The sequence below is a fragment of the Pinus tabuliformis genome, chromosome 4_2, assembly GCF_031772625.1.
Source record: "Pinus tabuliformis cultivar Carrire ecotype Pingquan chromosome 4_2, CPIR1, whole genome shotgun sequence".
Taxonomy (NCBI): Eukaryota; Viridiplantae; Streptophyta; class Pinopsida; order Pinales; family Pinaceae; genus Pinus; species Pinus tabuliformis.
This window is the reverse complement of record NC_142304.1, coordinates 383,676,944-383,701,932: the sequence shown is the minus strand read 5'-3', so window position 1 is coordinate 383,701,932 and position 24,989 is coordinate 383,676,944. Positions and strand designations below refer to the sequence as shown.

At 38.4% G+C, this 24,989-nt stretch overlaps 2 protein-coding genes and 1 pseudogene across 2 annotated transcripts; 2 read left to right on the top strand and 1 right to left on the bottom strand.

The window, feature by feature from the left end:
* Positions 1–1,011: 1,011 nt before the first annotated feature.
* Positions 1,012–2,090, top strand: LOC149169540 (transcription factor MYB106 pseudogene; annotated as a pseudogene).
* A 3,271-nt stretch (positions 2,091–5,361) lies between these two features.
* On the bottom strand, positions 5,362–6,601 carry LOC149169539 (transcription factor MYB93-like). Its single transcript, XM_089427117.1, has 3 exons — positions 6,480–6,601; positions 6,257–6,385; positions 5,362–6,148 (listed from the first exon to the last, which is right to left on the bottom strand). The coding sequence occupies exons 2-3, from the start codon at positions 6,373–6,375 to the stop codon at positions 5,485–5,487; spliced, it is 783 nt and encodes a 260-aa protein (XP_089283243.1). The 5' UTR covers positions 6,376–6,385; positions 6,480–6,601; the 3' UTR covers positions 5,362–5,484.
* A 5-nt stretch (positions 6,602–6,606) lies between these two features.
* On the top strand, positions 6,607–7,407 carry LOC149169538 (albumin-2-like). The gene is made up of 2 exons (XM_089425238.1): positions 6,607–6,730; positions 6,779–7,407. The coding sequence occupies exons 1-2, from the start codon at positions 6,607–6,609 to the stop codon at positions 7,405–7,407; spliced, it is 753 nt and encodes a 250-aa protein (XP_089281364.1).
* The last annotated feature ends 17,582 nt before the right edge of the window (positions 7,408–24,989 follow it).

Below are 24,989 nucleotides of genomic sequence, written 5' to 3'. Positions count from 1 at the left end.
TTATAGGTGGTCACTAGTAGGTGTAGCAGCTATTACAACAATATCCAGTAAGCAGTGGGTGCTCACGCAATAACATGTAATGTACCAATATATGTGATTATAGCAGTATGAATTAGGCACATATGCACACTAATCCAATGGTAGCTGAATACAGATAATCACTACCACTCTGAAGTATGAGATCCAAATGCATAATAAGTATTCAATGCATTTCTTAGCACGAGATCCAAATGATTTCCAGACCACAATAGTATCTAATAGGCACTCGGTGGGATTATAGTAGTATCCACTAGGTGGATGGGATCACAATAGTAATCCAGTATGCATCACCAGAGTGTGTAGTTTTACTTCACAAGCTCTAGGTTTTCTCTATAGTTTTCTTGCTCATCAGTTTAGTGGTTTTCTCCTTGATATCTAGTATTGGGATGTGTTTTTTTTTCTTATTGCAAATTTTTTTTTGTATGTTTTGATAGTATTATGAGAAAAAAAGACTTTGGCTAATGTAATCTTGTTTGTTTTGATTGACTATCAAAATAAGTGGTTTTTTCTTATTGAAAAATAAATCGAAAAACTAAATATTGGAAACTTAATTTTCGCAATAACAGGTTTCTTTTTGCCTTAATCTTTTCAAAAATCAATTGCATTCACTTCACTATTTGCAGGCCACTTTTTCTTCATATAAGACCAATTATGAATCTAATTTGCAAAAAATGGATAAAACTGGTAAAATTAAATTTTAAAAGTCATATGAAAGGCAATTAAAAAATGAAATCGTCATAAAAAACAATTGTGATGGGTATGGGTACCCGTTAAATTTAACCCCTGACTTCAGCGACAAAGAAGAGGTATACCTGTTCATCACCAACCGGTACCTGCTAATCAACGGAGTAGTCTACCCAGGCGGAAGAATGGCCCGGTTTCCGTCACCGTCCGGAAAAACCTCAGGCTCCGGCCACCGGCAATTCCTCCACCGTCCGCGGCCTCTGCCCAGCTCCGCCACCCTCCGCATTAATGTGGACGACTGACAGGTTCCTGACAGACATTCCGATTTTCGGATTTCCATCGCGTCTTGCCGGGAAGTTAATTCACCATATACAGGAGCACGGCCATGGCAGCTGGAGGGCTCTGCCGCAGAAAGCTGGTGATTAGGAATTTATATTTAGTGCTAGAACTTGCAAGAAATTCTCTGTATTTTTGTTTTTTTGGGTAGTTTTCATGGGGTGATTTTTATGCAGGGTTGCTGAGATGCAGAAAGAGCTGCAAATTGCGTTGGGCTTACTATCTAAGGCCAGATATCAAGCGGGGGAAGTTCACTGTGTGGAAGAGCAGACTATTATTCACCTTCATGCGCTACTGGGAAACAGGTCAGTTGGCCTGACAAACAAAACAAGGTTGGATGAATTAGTTTTTTGTATCTTGATTCTGTCACCTGTGCACTGCACTGAGAGCTGATCTTGATTATAATGTGACAGGTGGTCCGCCATTGCTACTCACCTTCCCAAGCGAACCGACAATGAAATCAAGAACTACTGCAATACCCACCTGAAGAAGCGCTTGCTGTAGATGGGAATCGACCCCATGACGCACAAGCCCAAAGCCGAATTGATTATGGCACCTGGTGTTCAGTCGTCCACAGGGTTCTCGCATCTGAGTCATACGGTGCAGTGGGAGAGCGTGGGCCTGGAAGCCGAATCGAGGCTGGGGCGCGAGTCCAAGCTTAGGGCCAGGGGCCTCTGGTTTGCCTAGTTGAGAAACGTTAATGCGAGCTCAGATTTATTCAGCCGATTGCAGAGAGCTAGTCCAGGGTTCGAATCCGATAGAGAGGAATCAAAGATTCCCGGGTTGAGCTCTGTTCTGGGCTTTGATTGTATGAAAATGACACAGAAATGGGACAAGTTCCAGGATTCGAGGTCGGGAACCAAGTTAGACCAGTGCAATTTGTCAGCCTTGGGAGGTTCACTGGGAGTTACAGTCCACTGGAGAATGAGGAACGAGCTAGTAAGATGAGCTATTTGGGCCTTCTGCAACAAGCTATGTGCCATGCTAGAATATTTTATATTCTATGCCAGTTTAGACCTGAATGTCTGTGAAATCTCAACTCTCTTTGAATTGTTGGATTTCATAGAAACCATATAAATGGTTTTGTAATTAAATTGGATTAGTTTTGTAATTATATGAAATAGCCTGAAATTTACTGATTAATGAATTATTGTCCAGAGAAAGCCTGTTATTATCACTTCAGGCTTTGGGTTTTTTGTTAGCATGGTGGGATGTATTATGTGATATATTAGTTTTGGAATCCAATGTGTGTGTTGCTTTAAAACCTTTTATGAAGCATTGGATTTCATTATTTGAAACTCAAGGACAAATATGAAGTTTTGTCTAGAGAAAAACCTGTTATTTCCCCTCATTATCTTTTTAGTTCTCTGGTTAATCTGTGTATTATATATGTTGCTTGAAATTTAACCATTTCAGAGATGAAGTGAACAGGGTATGTTCTGATCTAGTTTTCAAAGCTGTATGCAAAAATGAGGAGCAGACTTTAATTTATATAGCAAACGACTTCCATACTTCCCTCAATCAAAAGCCCAAGTGGCCTGCAAAACTAGAGATATGAATTCCCTCTGCCCACCTTGCATTGTTCAAAACGTAAAGATAACCTTCATTCTTAAGACAAGGAGCAAGAATTTTCACTCAACATGTTTTAATCAAACAAATGAAATTTTTATCATAACTGTCAAATAATTCAACTCCAGTCAATAGCCTTCTCATTCACTCTGCAAGACATCCTGTCATGGATACCTTCTTAAATTGCTACCAGGGTCAGATACCATTCTTTTATTTAATTCGCCTTTGACTTATAACTGATATGACATGCCCTAACTGTATCATGGAACTTCTGAGGTGGCCGACTTATGAGGGACAAAATGTTTATTCCTTGTCCTGGCAAAGGAATAAATATAGATCCACCAATATCTAATCAGATGGTGCTTGCTACGGGTGTGCTTTGAATCTCCTCTAGGGTGACTACAGCAAGAAATTCATCAATCCTGCAATCAACATATGTTAAACCTTGGAGAAGTTTCCTAGCACTCGTTTTCTCCTTTGGTCTTTAAAAGATTGTCCATTGTAATCATGGAAGTGGCAAAGTTACATGAATACATTTACTGGCCCAGCATGCACGCTGGGGAGTTTCAGATCCAGCTCGATGATACATTTAGCATTACGAGCTAAACCAAATACATTGTTGATTATACTAGAATAAATTGTTTATTCTGAACAGTTTGGAAAGCCCTCGAAAGTTAGTGTCTTTGATGAGATTAGAATGACAAGAAAAGGAGTGACCTTGATATTACATCTTGGCAATAGTCCTGTTTTGCTAACATGCTGTTTGGTGGACTTAGAAGATTCCCTATTTGGATGAGTGAGGAATGAAATGTAATTTTCAAAGAAATTGCTATTTCAGCAATAACTAGATTCAATGATTGGTTGCATTGTTAAATATGATTGGCAAATCTTGAAATATCATCAATGATGTTTATCGTCTTGCTAATATTGTTATTTATGTCTGATTCCCAAATTCTCCAAATCATGGTTGTGAGTGTTTGTATCTTTTCATGTTCTCTATTTTCCACATTTTACATATTTATACATAAAATAATAACTTAATAAATCCAACAATATAAGCAAAAATAACCCTCCTATTATAGATTTTAGAATTTTAAGTATAATTTTATAAGCAAAAATAACCCTCCTATTATAGATTTTAGAATTTTAAGTATAATTTTATCAGATTTATTCTGATGAATTGTCCAGTGGAATAGCCATGGCTATCTATAGATCAATGGACTTGAAACCACCAATGGTAAAACCAATTATAAAATATTTCTGACTTCTTTGTCTACTTTTAAAGACGTAAAAATGATTTTTCACTTTTCTATATGCGCCTTATTTTGTTATGCCATTTTCACTTTTTACATTTTCACACGCACCCTTTTTTTATTATACTTTCAAAGTTTTGTATATTTCTTACAACTATCATATATCTTATTTAACATCAATGAGAATATGTTCAACCTCTATGACAAACCAAATACACTTTCCCAAAATACACTAAAACCAAATACACTTTCCCCAACATCAGTGTTCCAGATAAACATTTCTTGAATATCCAGATCTGGGAGATGTAGATACATTTACCCAACTCAAGCATTGATCTTGCAAATGCAAATACATTTACCCAACTCAAATATTCAAGGGGAATAGCTCTGGAATATGCAGATATTACACTGCAAACTTAAATGGAAGATTAACCGAACGAATCCTACAAACTTAAACCGAAGATAAACCGAACAAATCCTCAAAATATTAAATAAGAACAAAATCTCATTATGCAGATCTTCCAAATTCAAAATGAAATTGAAGACTAGCTTAACAAATTCGGACTTATTTTGAGTTTACATACAAAGCTTTTACAATAGTATGGTTTTGATTATTTAAGAAAATCTAATTAACATAACATATAGAATTGCAAACTCTAAGTGAAAGTATATTACATTAAATTAATAGTTAACCCAAAACATCAAACAAAAGAACAAACTATTTTGTTAAAGTTAAAACATTGGAAGAGCCAGAAGATAGTTTGTTGATTTGTTATTCTATAGAATCAAGTCTTTTAACCCTCTTATCAGGTCTCTTAACCTTCTTAGCAAACACGTTGACTCAATTTTTGACATACAAAAACTCAATCCCATGGCATAAAATATCTGGGTAGTTTCATTCTTCTGGTAAATTATCACTGGCAATTATAGACAGATTGTAAAACCTTAATAAGGAAGTGATTGTATGAACATACTATCCAAGGTCAATTTTTATTAGAATATCACTTAGTAAAATGAAGTAGAACACTCCATATCTTGCCAAAATAAACAGAACGTGGCTAAAACCCTTGACCAAAATAAACAGAGAACGGAGCTAAAAACCTACTCATTACATTCAAGGTTTTGAAAGTGGAACATTCTTAAAATTATACAGACGCAAAGCAAAGCCAAGCCACTACCAAATAACCAATTGAATTCTTCAACTTTCAAAAAATTATAAAAAGTGATGTTAGTAATTGTAAAATGAAATGGTTAAATTTCAAGGCAAGATATATAATACACAGATTAACAAGAGAACTAAAAGGATAATGAAGGGAAATAACAAGTTTTTCTTTAGACAAGACTTCATATTTGTCCTTGAGTTTCAAATATTGAAATCCAATGCTTCATAAAAGGTTTTAAAGCAACACACATTGGATTCCAAAACTAATATATCACATAATACATCCCACCATGCTAACAAAAAACCCAAAGCCTGAGGTGATAATAACAGGGTTTCTCTGGACAATAATTCATTAATCAGTAAATTTCAGGCTATTTCATATAATTACAAAACCAAATTAATCAGTAAATTTCAAACAATCCAATTTAATTACAAAACCATTTATATGGTTTCTATGAAATCCAACAATTCAAAAAGAGTTGAGATTTCACAGACATTCAGGTCTAAACTGGCATAGAATATAAAATATTCCAGCATGGCACATAGCTTGTTGTAGAAGGCCCAAATAGCTCGTCTTACTAGCTCGTTCCTCATTCTCCAGTGGACTATAACTCCCAGTGAACCTCCCAAGGCTGACAAATTGCACTGGTCTAACTTGGTTCCCGACCTCGAATCCTGGAACTTGTCCCATTTCTGTGTCATTTTCATACAATCAAAGCCCAGAACAGAGCTCAACCCGGGAATCTTTGATTCCTCTCTATCGGATTCGAACCCTGGACTGGCTCTCTGCAATCGGCTGAATAAATCTGAGCTCGCATTAACGTTTCTCAACTGGGCAAACCAGAGGCCCCTGGCCCTGAGCTTGGACTCGCGCCCCAGCCTCGATTCGGCTTCCAGGCGCGCGCTCTCCCACTGCGCCGTATGACTCAGATTCGAGAACCCATTGGACGACTGAACACCAGGTGCCATAATCGATTCGGCTTTGGGCTTGTGCGTCATGGGGTCGATTCCCATCTGCAGCAAGCGCTTCTTCAAGTGGGTATTGCAGTAGTTCTTGATTTCATTGTCGGTTCGCTTGGGAAGGTGAGTAGCAATGGCGGACCACCTGTCACATTATAATCAAGATCAGCTCTCAGTGCAGTGCACAGGTGACAGAATCAAGATACAAAAAACTAATTCATCCAACGTTGTTTTGTTTGTCAGGCCAACTGACCTGTTTCCCAGTAGCGCATGAAGGTGAATAATAGTCTGCTCTTCTGCACAGTGAACTTCCCCCGCTTGATATCTGGCCTTAGATAGTAAGCCCAACGCAATCTGCAGCTCTTCCCGCATCTCAGCAACCCTGCATAAAAATCACCCCATGAAAACTACCCAAAAAAACAAAAATACAGAGAATTTCTTGCAAGTTCTAGCACTAAATATAAATTCCTAATCACCAGCTTTCTGCGGCAGAGCCCTCCAGCTGCCATGGCCGTGCTCCTGTATGTAACGAGTTTCTGATCTTGAGCCCGTCCGTCCCCTTTCGCAGGTGAATATGGTGAATTAACTTCCCGGCAAGACGCGATGGAAATTCCAAAAATCGGAATGTCTATCAGGAACTTGTCAGTCGTCCACATTAATGCGGAGGGTGGCAGAGCTGGGCAGAGGCCGCGGACGGTGGAGGAATTGCTGGTGGCCGGAGCCGGAGGTTTTTCTGGGCAGTGACGGAAACCGGGCCATTCTTCTGCCTGGGTAGACTACTCCCTAATCAACTATGCTCCGGGCACCACCAATGACTACATTATCAAGGGACCCCAGACTATTGGCGATGGCTTTCCCTACCTAAAAGATACTATTTTTGCAAGTGGTATTGACGCCGCCTTTACTGCTTCCGGAAAAAATGAGGCCTATATTTTCAGGAGTAATATCTGCGCACTTATCAACTTTGATGAGGGCTACATTATTCAAGGACCCGGGCTCATCACTGATAGCTTCTACTCCTTGAAAGATACTATTTTTGCAAAGGGTATTGATGCGGCCTTCACCTCTTCCTCCGAAAATGAGGCCTATCTATTCAGAGGTGATCAATACGCCCGTATCAATTTCGCACCCGGCACAACAGATGATTACATAATTCAAGGACCCAAAAAGATTATTGACCGTTTTTACAGTCTTAAAGGTACGATTTTCGAGAATGGACTGGATGCAGCGTTTTCTTCTTCTCGAACAAATGAGGCTTATATATTTAAGGGTGACACCTATGCTCTTATTAATTTTGCTCCTGGCACCACAGACGATCACATTATTCAAGGACCAAAGCAGATCACTGAAAGTTTCTCCTCCTTGAAGGACATCTTACCAATGTATCCCTGCTCTTATGAGTAAGCTATCCGTTATCATGGGCCGTGCACTCTACTAGTAAGCTAAAATAAAGAACCGCTTCCGCGGCTCCACGGAATGCATGGCCACTTATGTTTCCATCTACATCTAAATTTCGAATACATGCATGTTGCAGGTTTCATCGATCTTACTTATTCAGTTGACAGTAATGTGTGATTTTCTTGGTGTTTGGGATTTTTAAAATAAAAATAAAATATCTTTTAATTATATATATACTTTTTATAATGAATTCTATGAAGGGTATTTAAACTTTTTCGACTAGCGATTCGCCTAAAATAACTTGACATATACACACACTTAACTCAGTTAACTCACACTCTAAATATGGATTGCATTGAACTTTTTATCCATTGCACGACTTGACTCAATGCTCAATTAACTCACTCTCTAATTTTAGCCAACTCTGGCATGCCGGAGTAATTACAATTTCTAACACCCCCCTTAATTATGACAGTATGACTTAACATAACTCTAACATGACTCAATTATTCCTCACAATAGAAATTGACTCAATCATCACCCAAACATGTCTGCTGGTCTATGTCTCAGCTAGGCTTACAATGACTCAAGACTTTCACAATTTTTCAATTTCTTTCTCTTCTTCCAAATTGTAAATCTTCAAAATTGCTTCATTCTCTGTTGGCGTTCTTGTTGTAGGCTCCATATTTCTTTACTTGTTATTGCTGCTGCTGTAATTTTTCTTGGACTTTTCTTGAATTTGTGTTGAAACACAATTTGATCTTCTCTACTACACCTTCATCTGCAAATATTCATTCAACCATGGATTGCTCCCACAACATTACATCTTTAAATTGTCTTCTTTTCTCTTCTTCTTGCGCTTTACATTCCTGACTTTCTTTCTACCATATTTCTGAATAACATAATCTCATCTCTTATGGACTCCATTGTTGAAAAATGGTTTCAATGCATTCATCTTTGTCTTTCATATCATTCTTTTCACTTTCATCATCAGGTACTGCTAATTTTTTCATGTAATCTACACATTGAAGATCATTATTCACCATTTCATTCAATTATTTTATTCCAGCTGTTGCCTTAAGACTCACTTCAATTTGTTCTATTGGTTTTTGAATCCATTCTTCAATGAGCTTCAAATCTGCATCAAATTTATTAAGAACCTTGTTTTCAACTTTTTCGACCATGCTATTCTGAACACATGCATATTAAAAAACAATGTAAAATCCATCAACTACGGTTGGTTGCACCAATTCACTTCTCACTTTGTATTCATCATCCACATTTGTTTTGTCACAGTGGGATTCACCATCATCTGCATCATGAACATTACAATGGATTCCTTGAGCATTAACCAATACTTGAGGATTACTTGTGTTCAATTAACCAATACAGTCACATACATTCGCGCATCACATGAACATTGTAAATTAAACCCAAAACGCAATATAACCAGATGCATTAACAAGAAATAAATACACATAATTTGTAGAATACTTCTCTTTATTGATATATTCTGATTAATACAGATTCTATCCACCCTACGCACATAGATGTAAGGGTTTGCGCACTCAGCTGCAGACTTCCACCCTAGTCCTCTGCGCACTCAGCTGCAGAGCCTCTATCTACGCTAAGACCCTAAACACTTAGACTTCTCTCCCAAAACTCTTATTCTTTGCTATCCATTCTTACTTCTGACTCGCTACTCCAAAACTACTTAGAGATTACTTACTTAGTTCCTTTTTATATAATCCCATGGTCTGCGGACCATCGGTGGATCTTTACAGCCGACTTTACATTTTACAAAATAAGGGCGGATAACCCTTTATGACTCTTGATACCTTCGCACTCCGCGACCACAAAATGTGGAGACTTTACAACTTTATTACAAAATTGTCCCAAAACATGGGATTTTAGCCCCAAAACCGTCTTTGGGAGAACCCGTTCCCAACAGGCCCCCAACACAAACTTGGTGACTCGTCCTCGAATCACTTTGCGGGCGCGGAGATCTTGGCGAGAAGACCTCCCATCTCGACCTGTATGACGACTGTTATCACCCCAAGAAACTCACCTAGGTTGTAACTCAGTGATGCTCGAGAACATTACAATTTCAACAAAATAGTTGGATAAATGATGTATGAATGAAACAAATGCTGCATATTCAAGCCAGATAACCACTTCTACTATGATTTACCCCAGACATGGGTGAACACCCCCAGGCTACAAGGATTTTAACCACCAACTACTCACAACTTGAGGATAAGGTGATAATGGAGAAAACTGACCACACCAGCAAATGCACAGGACCCTGTGATGGCCGGCTGCAACCAGTTAAAAGGTCTGTAAATCTAGTTTCTAATACATAGACAGGATGACAACTATCTATGCATTAGACAACAGAAACATGCATACATGTTCAATGATACAGCTAAATCCTAACACAGAGGTGGGATGACAGCCCCTCTAATGCTAAACATTAACAGAACATGAATCAATGCAAACAGGCACAGCCTGGAACAAGAAAGAGAAGTGGAAAGTGAGCAATTAACAGCAAAAGAAGCTTGCATTAGCTGGAAATGAAGACCAGACGCTGCAGGTTACAAAGTAGTTACAGTCTCCAGAAGTTGAACCTTACAACAGAGTCACCTTCATCTAACACTCATCAATCCATCTACATCTGTTTTTTCAGTATATATGGTGTCTCATTACACAATCTCCCTGTTAGTTATGCGTGGAGGAGCCCATAAATGGCCACCAACCACATTTACATTCAGAAATGGGGCTGCTGATACAAATCTAGCTGTGCTGTAAATGGATTTGACCCCTCTGGTGCTCTGCAGTCCTCCTTTGAGCAGGTGGCGTGAAATAGAAAAGGAACCATAACCATTGAATGCTCTGATCAGATAAGCGGTGTCCTGCTTCCTCTTCGGCCATACTGTAGATTAATTACAGCAGCTGAACATTAAAAATGGCTCCATTATGACTGTGTTGTTTCAAAACAGTGAAACGCTGCCCAAACTGTTCATTCCCGCCCATCATTGCTTCAATTTTGACTTTAAAAGGTTCGGGCATGGTTCAATCATCTATCGGGTCCGCCTTTCGGGTCGCAATTCATATTAAAACAGGCCCATCCTTTGCTTTTTTAATATTTGCAAATATAGGCAAAACTGCCGCAAAACCATGAAAAATGGCTTTGGCGGACTTGAATAATATATATATTTTACTTCTGAACCCTTTCAGATATGAAACCCATCGCAATCGGCAGCTGCCCAGGCATCCCTTGTATTTTCTTTATATACAAAAATGTGCCAAATACACTAAAAATGGCTTGCGTGCAGACCTGAAAATATATCAAAAATCACTTATGATCGCCATCGGGTCCGACCCATCGGGTCGCAAGCATGCCTTAAATAAAAACCCCGCCCCTTTGGTTTTGCCGATAGCGAAAAGCCGATGTGATGTGAGTCGTTGATTTGTGCACGTGATTAACGGCCCAGATTGAATCGCTATATCGCAATCGCAATGCCACTGCCGATACCATCGACCCGCCGATGCGCCGATCTCCGATATTGCCTCGGACCCGAAAATCTATCAAAAAGCATTCATAACGCTGTCGGGTCCGGCCCATCGGCGATAAAAGCCCCGATTTCTCTGATATTGCCGATACTCCTGCAGACCCGAACATCTTATCAAAAGGAATTAATGATGCCATCAGATCCGGCCCATCGGTGATCGCACATCGGCAATGTCTTGTGCCCCAATCGCTGCAGACCCGAAATAATATAAAATGGAGCGTTGTATGGCTGTCGGGTCCGGCCCATCGCATCGGCACATAACTTATGTTAAAGCCTGCCCCTTTGAAATCTCCGATAGCGATATTGCCGCGGACACGATAATCTATCAACAGGAATTAACACTGCCGTCGGGTCAGCCCATCGACGATCGCTCATATATATGCAATAGGCCATGCTCCCTTGGAAACGTCGATAGCGATGCGCCGATGCGATATCGGCGATCGCTCGTCACACAATAATAAAGCCCCTTTTGTAAATCCTCCATTGCGATACGCCGATCGCTCATCGGCGATCACTCATCGGCGATGTATCATGTCGCTGCCGCTGCCTCCCCCGACTTGCGATATGTCGACACGATCTGGACTGTTGATCGGCCAGATCCAACGACTGAGATTAAAGCGGATCCTTAAGCCTGTAACTTTGATTTTTACATGGTTTTTGGGGTATTTCCGCCTCCCGATAGTGTATTTTTGCCCTCCAAAGGGCTTTCCTCTTGCAATTTTTTCGATCGGTGGAAAGCTTTTAGCCATAATTTGAGGATTTCAACAGCATTAATGGTTCCTTTGGCATGATTATAAGTGTGCTTGCAGCCTTTGAGAGTGTTTGAATCCATTTTTGATTCTTTTGCACAGCAGAGCTAACAACAACAACCTCGGCAGGTCACTGTGCAGCCGCCTGCTTCGCTTCGTCAACCATCTGCTCTATCACTGCTCCTGAACGATCAGCCTGAAGCTTCTGCTGAGTCGCTTGCAGATTATCAAGCTTGCCTTCAATAGAGGTCGTGACTGAATAAGCCTCATCCAACTAGGGCTTCAAGCGCACCTTCAACACTGCCTCTTTGTGTTGCGCTGCATCTACCTATTCTTTCAGTGTTTTGGCCTCCTGCAGCTTCGCTAGTCTCTGCGTGAGAGCGGCGGTGCGCGCTGTACCTTTTACTTCGTTATAGTGGTGCTGTAGTTCTCACACCTCCGTCTCTAGCGACTGTACGTTAGGGTCCTCCTACAGGCTCGTTAGGACCTCGAACGACTGTTCAAACAACTATGTGTAGTTTGCTACTGCACTGTCTACCGCTGCTATCGCCTTGGTGACAGTGGTTGCACGCTACTCCTTTACTTCTGGCGGAGTTGAAGGCTGGGCCTTCAACTATAAATCTGCAATCTGTAGGTTCAGCTCCAGCTGAACCTTAGCCAACTCTGTGCGAGCATCGTGCACCCCTGTAGCAAGCTTGTAGACCTGTTCATCTGCCTCCACCTCCTCAATAATGGCCAATTTGGGGACCATTTGGCAAGCTTCCCTCACGGCTTTAATCATGCACGTATTTGTGTTAGTAAGTTCCACCATGGAAGTGAGGGCGGTGTCTCACTGTAGGACCATCTGTTCATTATTAATCTTCTTCTCACTGATCACCTATAAAGCACGGTGTTCACGGGCCCTCAGCTCCGCGATCACTCTACTCCTTTGTCACTCGAGGGCTTCCTCAAGTAATGTTTTGAAAGGATCTCCTGCCCCCTCATCTTTATTTTCTTCCGCCATGGGAGGTCATCGGGGTTTGTGAGGTTGGTCTTGCAAGGGTTCAACCAGATCGAGTCCTAACTCCTTATACCATAACCTCGTTGGGGACATGTAAAGAAAAACAGAGAACGAGAAGACTACTCTGATACCACTGATCTGAACTTAAACAAGAACGTAAAAAATTACATATATAGCCATAAATACAAAGATGCAGTAGAAGTAACACTTCATTTCATTAATCTCAGAATACTAAAATATGCTTACAAAAGAAATGGAAATAAACTAGCTTAGGCGATGGTAGCTTATCTTTGAGAAGAGATCTGGTGGCTACATGCCTCTGAATGTTACAATGAGACTCAAGGGCCTATTTATTATTGAACAACAAGAGAAAACCCTAAACAACCAAAACCCTTACCCCAGGAGAAGTAATGCCAAGATTTTGTGGGGCCCGTTGGGGTTAGTTGGGCAACCAACTTCCCGGGGTCGTAACTTGGTCATATTATCTTTGTTTGGCACGTATGATGCCTTTTTGGAAATGTCTCCTCGAGTACTACAATATTTGTGTCAAACCCTTGCCTATGGTTTTTGTCCTGTAGCGGACCTAAAAAAAATGTCGTTTAAGGGGTCGAAACTGCTCCGGAAGTTTAGGAACCGAGAAATTGCTAATAGTAGTAAATGCTGAAATAAACAAGGAAATAGATGAAACTGACTGAAGGTCTAGATGGAGTAGGCGGGTGGCCACCAATATCCACATGGATCATCTATAATCCACCTAAAAAGGGGAAAACACCAAAATTACCCATTGTTGGGCAAGTTTTCGAGCAGCTGGGCAAAAATCCCAGAATTGGGGTTTTTAGTAAGATTTAATCAACCATTTATGAAGATGAAACACCTCAAGGAAGCCTATAAATAGAGGAGGGTTGGATTCATTTTGAGCATCAAGGTGGATAAATGCAATTGTTCTTGAGCATTAGATTTGAGGGTTTTAATACCCCTTTACTTCTTGTCAATTTTGGAGGTGAAAGATTCCATCCTATTTGGTATCTCTATTCTTCTCTCTATTTTGGCACAAGTTTTATCTCGACAACAAGTTCTCGGGTTGATCTACCTTGATTTTCCCGTGGATGTAGTGGTCACTCAGTGTCCGTGAACCACCCTTAAAAAAACATACTTAATCAATATTATAGTTCCATAGTACCTTTATATGATTTATCTAGATAAAACAAGTTGATGCAACCATTGGACGAATAATGGAAGATGGAAGTGAATGACTCATATAAGGGAAACCCAAGATTATTATATTTTGTAATTACATATGTCAAATAATTATATATTGATAAAATATTCACCAAAAATTTATATATTTTAGTATCGTGACCCATGCTATTGGGATATTAGGAGATCAGGTCTCCCGTGTCATGAAATCTATTATGAATATTATAATACCTCATTCAACTATACTTACAAATTTTAGTACATTACATTAAATTTATGTCAATATATTGGTGAGAATTTTAACACCATATTTATGCTCCTATTTATAAGAAAACCAAACCCCTATGAACCGAAGATGGTTGGTATACATCTCTAATTAGTATTATTTTTTGGGTATGGAATTTGTTTTGGCTTTCTCTGCCGACAACAGTACCGATATGGACATGGCAACCAATATTTCCTATGCTATTCGGTATTTAATGCTTCTAAGACAGTACCATATAGTACATATGCCAGGCCAAGCAGGAAATTCAACTTCCCCTTTTCCAGTTATGGCCACTTCTTGGATGTATGCATGCATGGGTCCATTTCGTACTCGTGGATGGCGGATAATGATGAAAGGGCATGATTAATATGATGGGAGGGCTTGGTTTAGTTTTAAATTCAAAATTTGAATGTTATTCATAACCATCTCCCACTTCCCATTTGGTGAACCTATGGACGATGTTTCAAAAGTAACAATCATGGGTATTGCAGGTCAGTGCTTTTCAAGGAGGCGGATTTTGCATCGGAGCCAATTTTCATCATGTCATTGCAGACGGGAATTCCTTTTCGCATTTCATGAGCAGTTGGGTAGAGTGTAGCAAAGAAATTTCCATTTCCAAGAGTCCTCACTACATGAGAACAGTCTTTCTGCAGGACAATGGAGATCGTGCAATGCCCAACCTTTAATTGAGGGCTGAAGAAGTTGTCACTGATTTGATTAGAGAGACGCAAATTTTCAGGTTTGTCCTAGATAATTCGCTGCCCTTAAAATATTCAGAAATTAATGCAAGTGCTGGTGATCACTCAGTGGAAAACATTAACATCAGTATTGTCCATAATTCCATCGAAGATGAAACAAATCTAGAAATATCAACATTTCATTTCAGCGAAAAAATAATTCAAGGTTTGAAGGAACGATCGGGCTCTTCAACTTCATTTGTAGCAGTTTCGGCGCAATTTTGGAGATGTGTAATGAAAGATCGACAAGTTCCAGAGAACAAGCCCGTTTATTTTAGAGTGCCTATTGACTTCACAGGGCGGGTAAAACCGCCATTGCCTCCAACATATTTTTGGAACTACGTATGTAGTGGTATTGTCAGGACTACGACAAAGTAGTTATTGGTGCAGGATATCGTCTTTGTTGCGACTCTCATCCAAGAGCTCGTCTCTTCCTATGCTGCAGAGTTGCAGACTTCGTCAAATCTCGTCTTGGAAGCGGAAACATAGACCCAATTCTTGGAAATTTATGTAATGATTACATTGTAATGACATTCATGTCTCTGAAATTTCATGTTTACGAGATAGACCACAGATGGGGAAGGCCACTGAATGTACAGGCTACTTGCTTGAAAGAAATTGGAAGGATGAAGTTGTTCCCCAATAGAGAAGGGGGAAAGAGTATTGATGTGTCCACAAAACTCCCTCGCCATCAGATGGAAACTCTAAAACAGTTACTCATGGTCATCCTTGCGATTTATTGATGATGCTTCGTTCTTTATTAGTGTGCACCTCTTCTTTCTCGCTGCACATATGCCATGTTTGTGACTAGTTGATTTGTCATGTGAATAAACAAGAATTTAGGTTGAAGGGAACTGCATCCTGAAATTGGAATTCGACACGTCTTTGCAATGGAATCTAAGGATTCTGGATTGAGATAATATTTATATATGTTAACTTGCTTTTCGTTAACGTATCTTTCCTTTTAGCTTTAATAATTTGTTATGTGCTTCGTTCTTTATTTAGATTTTCCAAGAGGTTGATATCATAATTATTAGATATAATTCAATCTCACATACAACACGATTTGGTGGGAGTTATTTTTTCTTTAGGATGGTTAAAGTTGCATTTGGATTATTATCATCAAATGGAGCTTTGGAACAATTTTTGAGGTTGAAATGACCATGGACAAGTGAAACACTAAAGGAATTTGTTCTTGCATATATATCTAGATTACACATGCATAACGTTTTAAGAGCAAGGTCATACTTGATGACTATATGAGGTTGCAAAGGGTCAATAAATATTGTTGCATAAAAAGTAAAATTTCATTAAAAAAAAATAATCGAGGTCATTTATATTGTTATTGAATTGAATATATCATGAAGTTCTCTATGAATTTAATAGAAGCTTTATGTTAAGAATTCTTTCCTACATTTAAAGTAGACTTTATATAAATATGTTTGGACATATTTATATGAACATACAAAACAATAAAGGAAAACATAAAAGGATTTAAATAACATACTTAATCAATAAAGCCCCAAGGGATAGCTCAGTTTTTCAAGTTCCCATTGCTAAGTACTTTTCTTATTATGAGATCCTGGGGTCAAATCTCCCCAACGCCCTTGGGGTTAGGCCTTGCTAGTTTGGCCTATGGGTAGATCCTTTCGGGTTGATCTGCCTGGAATTTCCCATGGATGTAGTGGTCACTCAATGTCTGTGAACCACCCTTAAAAAAAAAACATACTTAATCAATATTATAGTTCCATTATACCTACATATGATTTATTTAGATAAAACAAGTTGATGCAACCATTGGACCAATGATGGAACATGGAAGTGAATGACTCATATCTTGGAAACCCAAGCTTATTATATTTTGTAGTTACGTATGTCAAATAATTATATATTGATAAAATATTCACTAAACAATTATATATTTTAGTATCGTGACCCATGTTATTGGGATTTTAGGAGATCGGGTCTCCCGTGTCATGAGATCTATCAGGTGATGTAGCTGTTAGTAATTTTTCCTCATGCCCTTCAACTATCTATCATCTATTTCTCATTAGAATGCTTCATGACATATAAAATGTTTTTCATCAACCCACTGGAACTAATTCCTAACATTTGAAATTACTTTCATCTCTATTATAGGACATATCAGAATGTTGGCTCATTGGAATATCACAGATCCATGCACCTCAAAAATTTCTCTGGTACATTTCTGTCATAGCATAGATAGAATGTTAATTGATAGATACTCTTTTATATTAGTTAACATTACCAAATATTGAATTTTGGCATATTAAAAATTTAGAGTTTAAACACATTCATGAAACACATTACAAATTTTCTAATAAGAGTTGTCTCAGTAGGCAGACAATTTCAAATCCCGGTAGAAAGAAAGTATTCCCTTTAACTAAATTTTGTTCCAAGGGATACCGGGATATCGAGTGTAGAGAGATCAGGGTATTAATTATCAGGGATTTCTTAATGCACTACTCTTAACAGAGTCTCATCCTGATATATTATGTGGAACCTTGCAATATAGGAATTTCAAGAGATTGAGATATCTGGTGATGGGGTGTTCAAGTATCGATTGATCGGGGCTTCGGAGTTTTAAGAGACTAGGAAAAACAACTTTGAATTAAAATAAATGATGTGTTTCTATCATGAATCTAGCAAAAACGTTATGCAATACACCTATTACTTGTCAATTAACATTTTGGGACTTGGGTGTTGAGTTGTCAAATTTTAAAATTTAAACATTAAACACAATTCAAATGACCCAACCCTATATTTGATCTTATCTGTAGAACCTTGCAACACTGGAAACCTTTGTCTAATCAATGACCTATGCTAGAATGCTCCTTCTACTTAGTTTCTTAAATCGACCTCAATATTACACAATAATGCATAAATTACTTAGAATTCAATCTATAGAGAAATAAATACACATGTGACCATGAGTTGGGAGATAGTCCAATCTTGTAATATCAAAGCATGTGAAGAACAAAGTATCTCACTCAGAATTATACTATGTATTAACTCAAATAAAAACACATCAATCAAAGTGGGGCATACATTACTCAAAGGCATAAATACACTACATCATTACATATGTACATAGAATTTCTCTGTAATATTTGTCTACCATTAATATCTACTCCTCATCCTTTTCGAGATTAAATTCACTGGTTTATCTTGACCATTCTCTTGGCCTAATTCAACATAGTTTGGGCCTTTGTTTGTCCTAGCCACACACTTCAATCCATTCTTGATGTCTTACATAAATAATTAGAATATGAGTCTTCCATATTATAACAAATCTAACAAATCCATAACCTCTATAATTGATTACTGTAATAACTCTGAAATCTAACCTCTTATGGATCAAATTTATCTTCTAAATGTTATTTATACTCATACGAGGATCTCATATTCTTACAAAGACTTCACCTTCTATAGTGATCCTAGCTTGTAATCTTAAATACCAAACCAACATTTAAACAACGCTCACATTATGGTTTGAATAAACACATTCCTAACCTTCTAATATAGATTACGATAACCCATTTCCTTTGGTAAAGGTTTATTCAACTTTATAGATGTCAATATTTGGCTTTTAGGAAATTCTTTTGTACCATTGAGTAACCCTTACACAAACCCTCCAATGCTAACAGATTCCAATATGTCAATTGATTGATAGTGGTGTTGCAGCTCTCACACCTCTCTCTCCAGCCGCTGTACATTAGGGTCCTCCTGCAGGCTCGTTAGGACCTCGAACGACTGTTCAAACAACTGTGTGCAGTCTGCTACTGCACTATCTACCGTTTCTATCGCCTCGATGACAGTGGTTGCACGCTGCTCCTTTACTTCTGGCGGAGTTGAAGGCCGGGCCTTCAACTGTAAATCTGCAATCTGTAGGTTCATCTCCAGCTGAACCTTAGCCAACTCTATGCGAGCATCGTGCACCCCTGTAGCAAGCTTGTAGATCTGTTCATCTGCCTCCCCCTCCTCAAGAATGGCTAATTTGGGGACCATTCGGCAAGCTTCCCTCACGGCCTTAATCATGCGCGTATTACTGGTCCTTTCGGCATCAACCTGCTTAGCATGGATTGAAGTCTCACCCGAAGTAGTATGGGGGGATGTTGAAACCAATTTTCTACATCCAAAGATCATTGTGATGTCTTTTTATGTCCTAGATATGCCTTCTCGCAGATCTCTAAGCCCTTAGGGCTTAGCGTTGTAATTTCCTTCAAATGGCCCCTAGACCTCTGCGAAGGTCTACGCTCGGTTTCTGCGGACCTTTAACTGATAGGTTATTTTCTTACGCACATCATAGACTAGACTCAGATCAAAATCCACACAGATTTCCTTAATTGCTTAATAAACTTAACATAAAGTATTATAACCTTCGTGTAAATACTTAACATGCATTGCATTAAATTAAAGAGATTCATCCAATAGATTCGTGCATCAATATATTATTAATTCGTAAAGACATTCTTTAATAGCAACATATATCACAGACATGAACAACAGAGGTAAACAGATAAAACACATGAATTTCTTCAACAATCTTCTTTATTGATCTTCATTATCAGGTTACAGACTCAAAAACTTCCCAATGCACTCAGCTACAAGGGTCTGCGCACTTAGCTGCAAGGGTCTGCGCACTCAGCTGCAGACACTACTCTAGGGCTCTATGCACTCAATTGCATAGCCTTTTCCTACCTCTAAGACTTACTTCTCCGTGCTATCTCTCTAAGACTTCATTCGTCATACCCATAGACAAAGACATAGATCTGCCTTAGACTCTCTAAGACACACCTATTTATACAATCTCATCGTCCACAGACCATGGGTAGATCTCAAAACCGACTCAACTTTACATAAACGAGGGTAAAAACCCTTTTTGACTCCTAACTAACTATACGCTCTGTATCCACAATTCGTGGAGACTTTACATCTTTTCATGAAACTTTACATCAAAACTTGGGTTTTTACCCCAAAACTAACCCAAGGGACCCCATCCCAACATTTCATAAGATGGACTCTACTCTTGTCCTAATCCACTAGAATAGGGGTGAGGGAGAATTGTTATCCAACAAAATGATTCTATAGTAATAGAAAAAAAAATGCATAGGTCTCACTTCTTGTATAGATATGCTAACTTTTGTTCAAAAATACGCACCTTCTCCTTCAAGTGCCAATTCTCCTCTTTAATCTATGCATTGATGGCCATTGTATCTTCCTATCCCTCTCTCTTCCACATTGAATTTGCTTTCTCCTTGAGTACTAATAGCTTTGTCAAGGTCAAATATTTAAATACTTTGATTGGTACGACTTGTGAATATGGTACTTATGGCCCTCACAGCTCACCAACTTGGATCTTATACAAAAATTAAATTTTGTGCCTATTTTAGGAATTATGTAGAAATCTGTCTTCATAATGGATTCCAAGGCTCATATTCTCTTTGCATGAATGACATGGCATAGCATATATAGAAACTTATAGTCTAGTTTTTCTTCAAGTTCTTAGTTTTGTGACTATAGTATTAATATGGACTCCCAACCAAATCAACATTGATGCTTGATGTACAAACCAATAGACAAATTCTATCATCAATGAAAATAAATAGTGCAACTCATCAAAATTCAGTTGGATTTTTTGAAATTTTATCTACTAACTAAGATTAGTTTCTTCTAACATTTATTCTTTGATTTGGTTGCAATTATGTGTTCATTCCTGATACCTCAAGGTTGAGTTCATCAACTAAATAAATCTCAATAAATTCACCACAAGAATAGTGATACTACCATCCATATAAAGTCAACTAACATGATACTCCTATGATTTTTGTTCCTACAACACTATGGTTATCTTTAACTAGATGATACACAATAATGATTAACATGGCTCCATATAGTACTTCTAATGTGATGGTTAAAACATGGCTCAATCTAACACTTCTAATGCCAATGATCAAATGAATGAACCACCATGTCTATTGTGAAATTAGACAACAAAGTTCAAATGAAGTTCTCTTCCAATTGAAACTCAAAACTATATTTAATTTAAGTACATAAAGACAATGAAAACAATTCCCATTACCAGTCTATCAAAAACATAAAGATAACTAGGTATTTATTTAGAAGTGGAAAAAAGTCTCAAAACAAATTTTTGAAAGTATAAAATAATCATAAAATCAGTGTTTACCTTAAATAATATGTGTAGTTTGATGTATAAAAACATATTTTAATTGACTTAATGTTACTAATAGATATTTTAGGTTTTTTTTGGTAGAAATCAAATGATACAATTTTAGATGAGATTTTAATTTCTTGTTGTTTAAAATAAGTTCCCAAATACATAAATAATTCAAACCCATCGAAAAATCTTTAAATAATTCTTATTATACAAATTAAAAATCTCAAATTATTGTCCATCTCCGTAGCTCAAGTGGTGATGTCTGTGGAATAAAGTTTCACCGAACTGGAGATATTGGGTTCGAATCTTGTACTACCCTCCCCCGTTGTTGGGTAAATAATGTACATGTAAAATCGAAAATAAGAATCCTACAAAGCTTAACAAAAAAGAAAATAATATAAAATTACTAAATCTTGATTAAATTTTATACATATTACCATACTCAAATTACTATTCTAAAAAATCTCAATGTTCATACCAAACCTGTAGAAAAATACCAAACTGTTTAAAAAAAAATCATAAATTAAAATATACCGTGACAAGCTGCAACCATTTGTATGTCTTGGATTTAAATATATAACTATATGCAACTAATACTGTGATAAAAAAAACGCAATGATGGATTAAAATATATTGTGACAATCTGCAACCATTTGTATGTCTTGGATTTAAATATATGAATATAAGCAACTATTACTGTGATGTCATTTTGTATAGTATTTATTTTTATGAGATGCCTATTAAACAAATTTTTGCTCATAATATAGATCGTGACAGCGGTAGAACCAGAAATCTCAATGGCACTAATATGAACAACTCAAACAGATTTCTCAGTTGAGATGAGAAGACTTGAGGGAAATCTTTGCCGAGATTTGTTTTTGCTAATATCAACAAAAATAAGTTGCTCAACAAAAATGGACTTATAGTCCTCTGAATATTTGTACAGTGCATCTAACAGAGTATATTATTCTAAAATACACGAGTTCTAATAGTATGTTACAAAATTATTTCAATCATCTAAATTGTAATCATGAATCGTTCCTTGGGATCACAAATTTGGAAAAATGAAGTTCTCAGTCCAGCGATTCTGCTCTGTTTTCTACCATCTGGATTTTTGTTGTTAGATCGATTGTTTGATGAGCATTATCTCTAAGCGAGTAGGCGTTTTGGGCTGCAATGCTTTGCCTGTAATTATAAAGAAGTGCAGACATGGTTTTTCTAGGACTGTGTTCTGCCCTAGACGACAGTATGCAGTGCTACAGTACGCTGATGTATTGCAGAATGAGTGGGACTATGTATCCACACATATGATTCACAACTGCCATCGTAGAAGTTACTCCCGCCATGAGTAGAATAACTGCAATATATCTTGTTGTGCCTCAGCATTTTGTTGCATCTAGGTTTGAGTGGCCAGCCATGTACATGGCATGAACACTTGTTGGAGGTACTACACACCTAGGACCTTCATTACTGGCACATGTAGACACTTAGTTAGAGCATGGGACTACATGCAAGATCCTTTTTGCATGATTTACTCCTTGATTTTCTCCTCCTTTCACTTCACAACTGGCTAGTTCTTCTACATGATTTACTCCCTGATTTGCTCCTCCTTTCACCCTGCAACTGGCTAGTTCTCTCCGAAACTTGCTGTAGGTGTTGAGTCCTCTCATTGATCACCACTATGGTGCATTACCTTGGGATCTTCACCCAGTAATGCTATATCATGAGCATTGTAACCTATTTTCTGAATAAATCATTCTTTTTGTTCTTTCAATTCTTTTAGTGTTTTTGCTCTGCAAAGTTGTGTGTTCAACCTTTACTAGCTAGATTCATCTGTGCAGTTTTCTAACACATTTACATGGTATTGGAGCAAGTTGGTTGCTATATAAAGGTGCACCAGTACTTTATTTTGCAGGTATTAAAGCTTGGAGATCGAAGATCGACAGAAAAATGGAGTTTCCTAAAGCATCGATCCTAACACCATACAACTATCACGAATGGAAGGACCAAATGGCTCGATACCTTCGTCAGAAAGGGTTGTATAGGATTACCATGGTTGCAGAAGTGGAACCCACTTCAGCCATAGAGAAATCCAAGTACCTCAACCGCATGGATGAGACCCACGGATCCATATGCATGTGCATCTCCCCAGAGTTGCAGTTTCATCTATCTGCCTGCAATACTCCCAATGAGATTTGGAAAAAGGTTGAAGAACTCTAAGGGAAATAGGATGAGATGAAAGGACATCTACTCGAAGTGTAGCTGCTCTCATTGGATCCACGAAACTATGACAGAATTCAAGACTTCTTCACCAAATATAATGATCTATCGCCACAACTCAAGGGTTGTGGAATTGACAAATCCAAGGAGGAGAGTCACCAAGTTCTCTCTATTATGTCAAACCTTCGACTAGAATACTCCATCTTTATGTCTACATTTCATTCAGTAAGGCTCGCAACATGTAAATCCTACACTATGCCTTCTCTCAAAGAGTTCATGGAGTCCCTCACTTTTGAGCAAGATAAACTCATTGGCATGGGGAAAATCAAACCTCCAAAAGTGCATGCAGTTGCTGTGCATGATGGCAGCCACAATCAAAATCACAGATCTGATTCAAATAAGAAAAATCAGCAGCAAAAAGACAAGGGAAAAGCGCATTTCCATCGAAAGAAGGAAGGGTACACCAAGCCCTTCAATGAATCCTCCGGCTCCAGAAATGAGAAAGGGAAGAAAGGAGACAAATGCACCTACTATCACCGAGGATTCCATCCGGAATCCTCCTGCATGAAGAAACAAATTGACCAAATGGTAGAAATCCTTAAGAAGCACAACCTTGGGGACAACGTATTGTATAGGTTCCCAAGTTATCTTAAGTGTTTTACTTATCTTACTAGTCAACCATAGTTAGCGCCTTGTAAACATATATTCTTACTTGTGTTCAATTAACCAATACAGTCACATACATTCGTGCATCACATGAACATTGTAAATTAAACCCAAAACGCAATATAACTAGATGCATTAACAAGAAATAAATACACGGAATTTGCAGAATACTTCTCTTTATTGATATCTTCTGATTAATACAGACTCTATCTACCCTACACACACAGCTGCAGGGCTCCGCGCACTCAGCTGCGGACTTCCACCCTAGTCCTCTGCGCACTTAGCTACAGAGCCTCTACCTATGCTAAGACCTGAAACACTTAAACTTCTCTCACAAAACTCCTATTCTTTGCTATCCATTCTTACTTCTGACTCGCTACTCCAAACTACTTAGGGCTTACTTACTTAGTTCCTTTTTATACAATCCCATGGTCTGCGGACCATCGGTGGATCTTTACAACCAAATTTACATTTTACAAAATAAGGATGGACAACCCTTTATGACTCTTGACACCTTCACACTCCATGAACACAAAATGCGGAGACTTTAAAAATTTATTACAAAATTGTCCCAAAACATGGGATTTTAGCCCCAAAACTGTCCTTGGGGGAACTTGTTCCCAACAGGCGCCTAACACAAACATGGTGACTCGCCCTCGAGTCACTTTGTGGGCGTGGAGATCTTGGCGCGAAGACCTCCCAGCTCGACCTGTATGATGACAACCTTGGTAGTGTATTATGCGGCCGCCTGCTTCACTTCGTCAACCATCTGCTCTTTCACTGCTCCTAAATGATAAGCCTGAAGCTTCTGCTGAGTCACTTGCAGATTAGCAAGCTTGCCTTCAATAGAGGTTGTGACCGAATAAGCCTCATCCAACTAGGGATTCAAGCGCACCTTCAACACCGCCTCTTTGTGATGCGCTACATCTACTTGTTCTTTTAGTGTTTTGGCCTCCTGCAGCTTCGCTAGTCTTTCGTGAGAG

Excerpts from the sequence above, each read along its gene's own strand:
- LOC149169538 (XM_089425238.1), top strand. The coding sequence starts at position 6,607 with ATGGAAATTCCAAAAATCGGAATGTCTATCAGGAACTTGTCAGTCGTC. Across the intron at positions 6,731-6,778 it reads GCTGGTGGCCGGAGCCGGAG|ACTACTCCCTAATCAACTAT; the intron begins GTTTTTCTGGGC and ends CTGCCTGGGTAG.
- LOC149169539 (XM_089427117.1), bottom strand. The coding sequence starts at position 6,375 with ATGCGGGAAGAGCTGCAGATTGCGTTGGGCTTACTATCTAAGGCCAGA. Across the intron at positions 6,149-6,256 it reads CATGCGCTACTGGGAAACAG|GTGGTCCGCCATTGCTACTC; the intron begins GTCAGTTGGCCT and ends ATAATGTGACAG.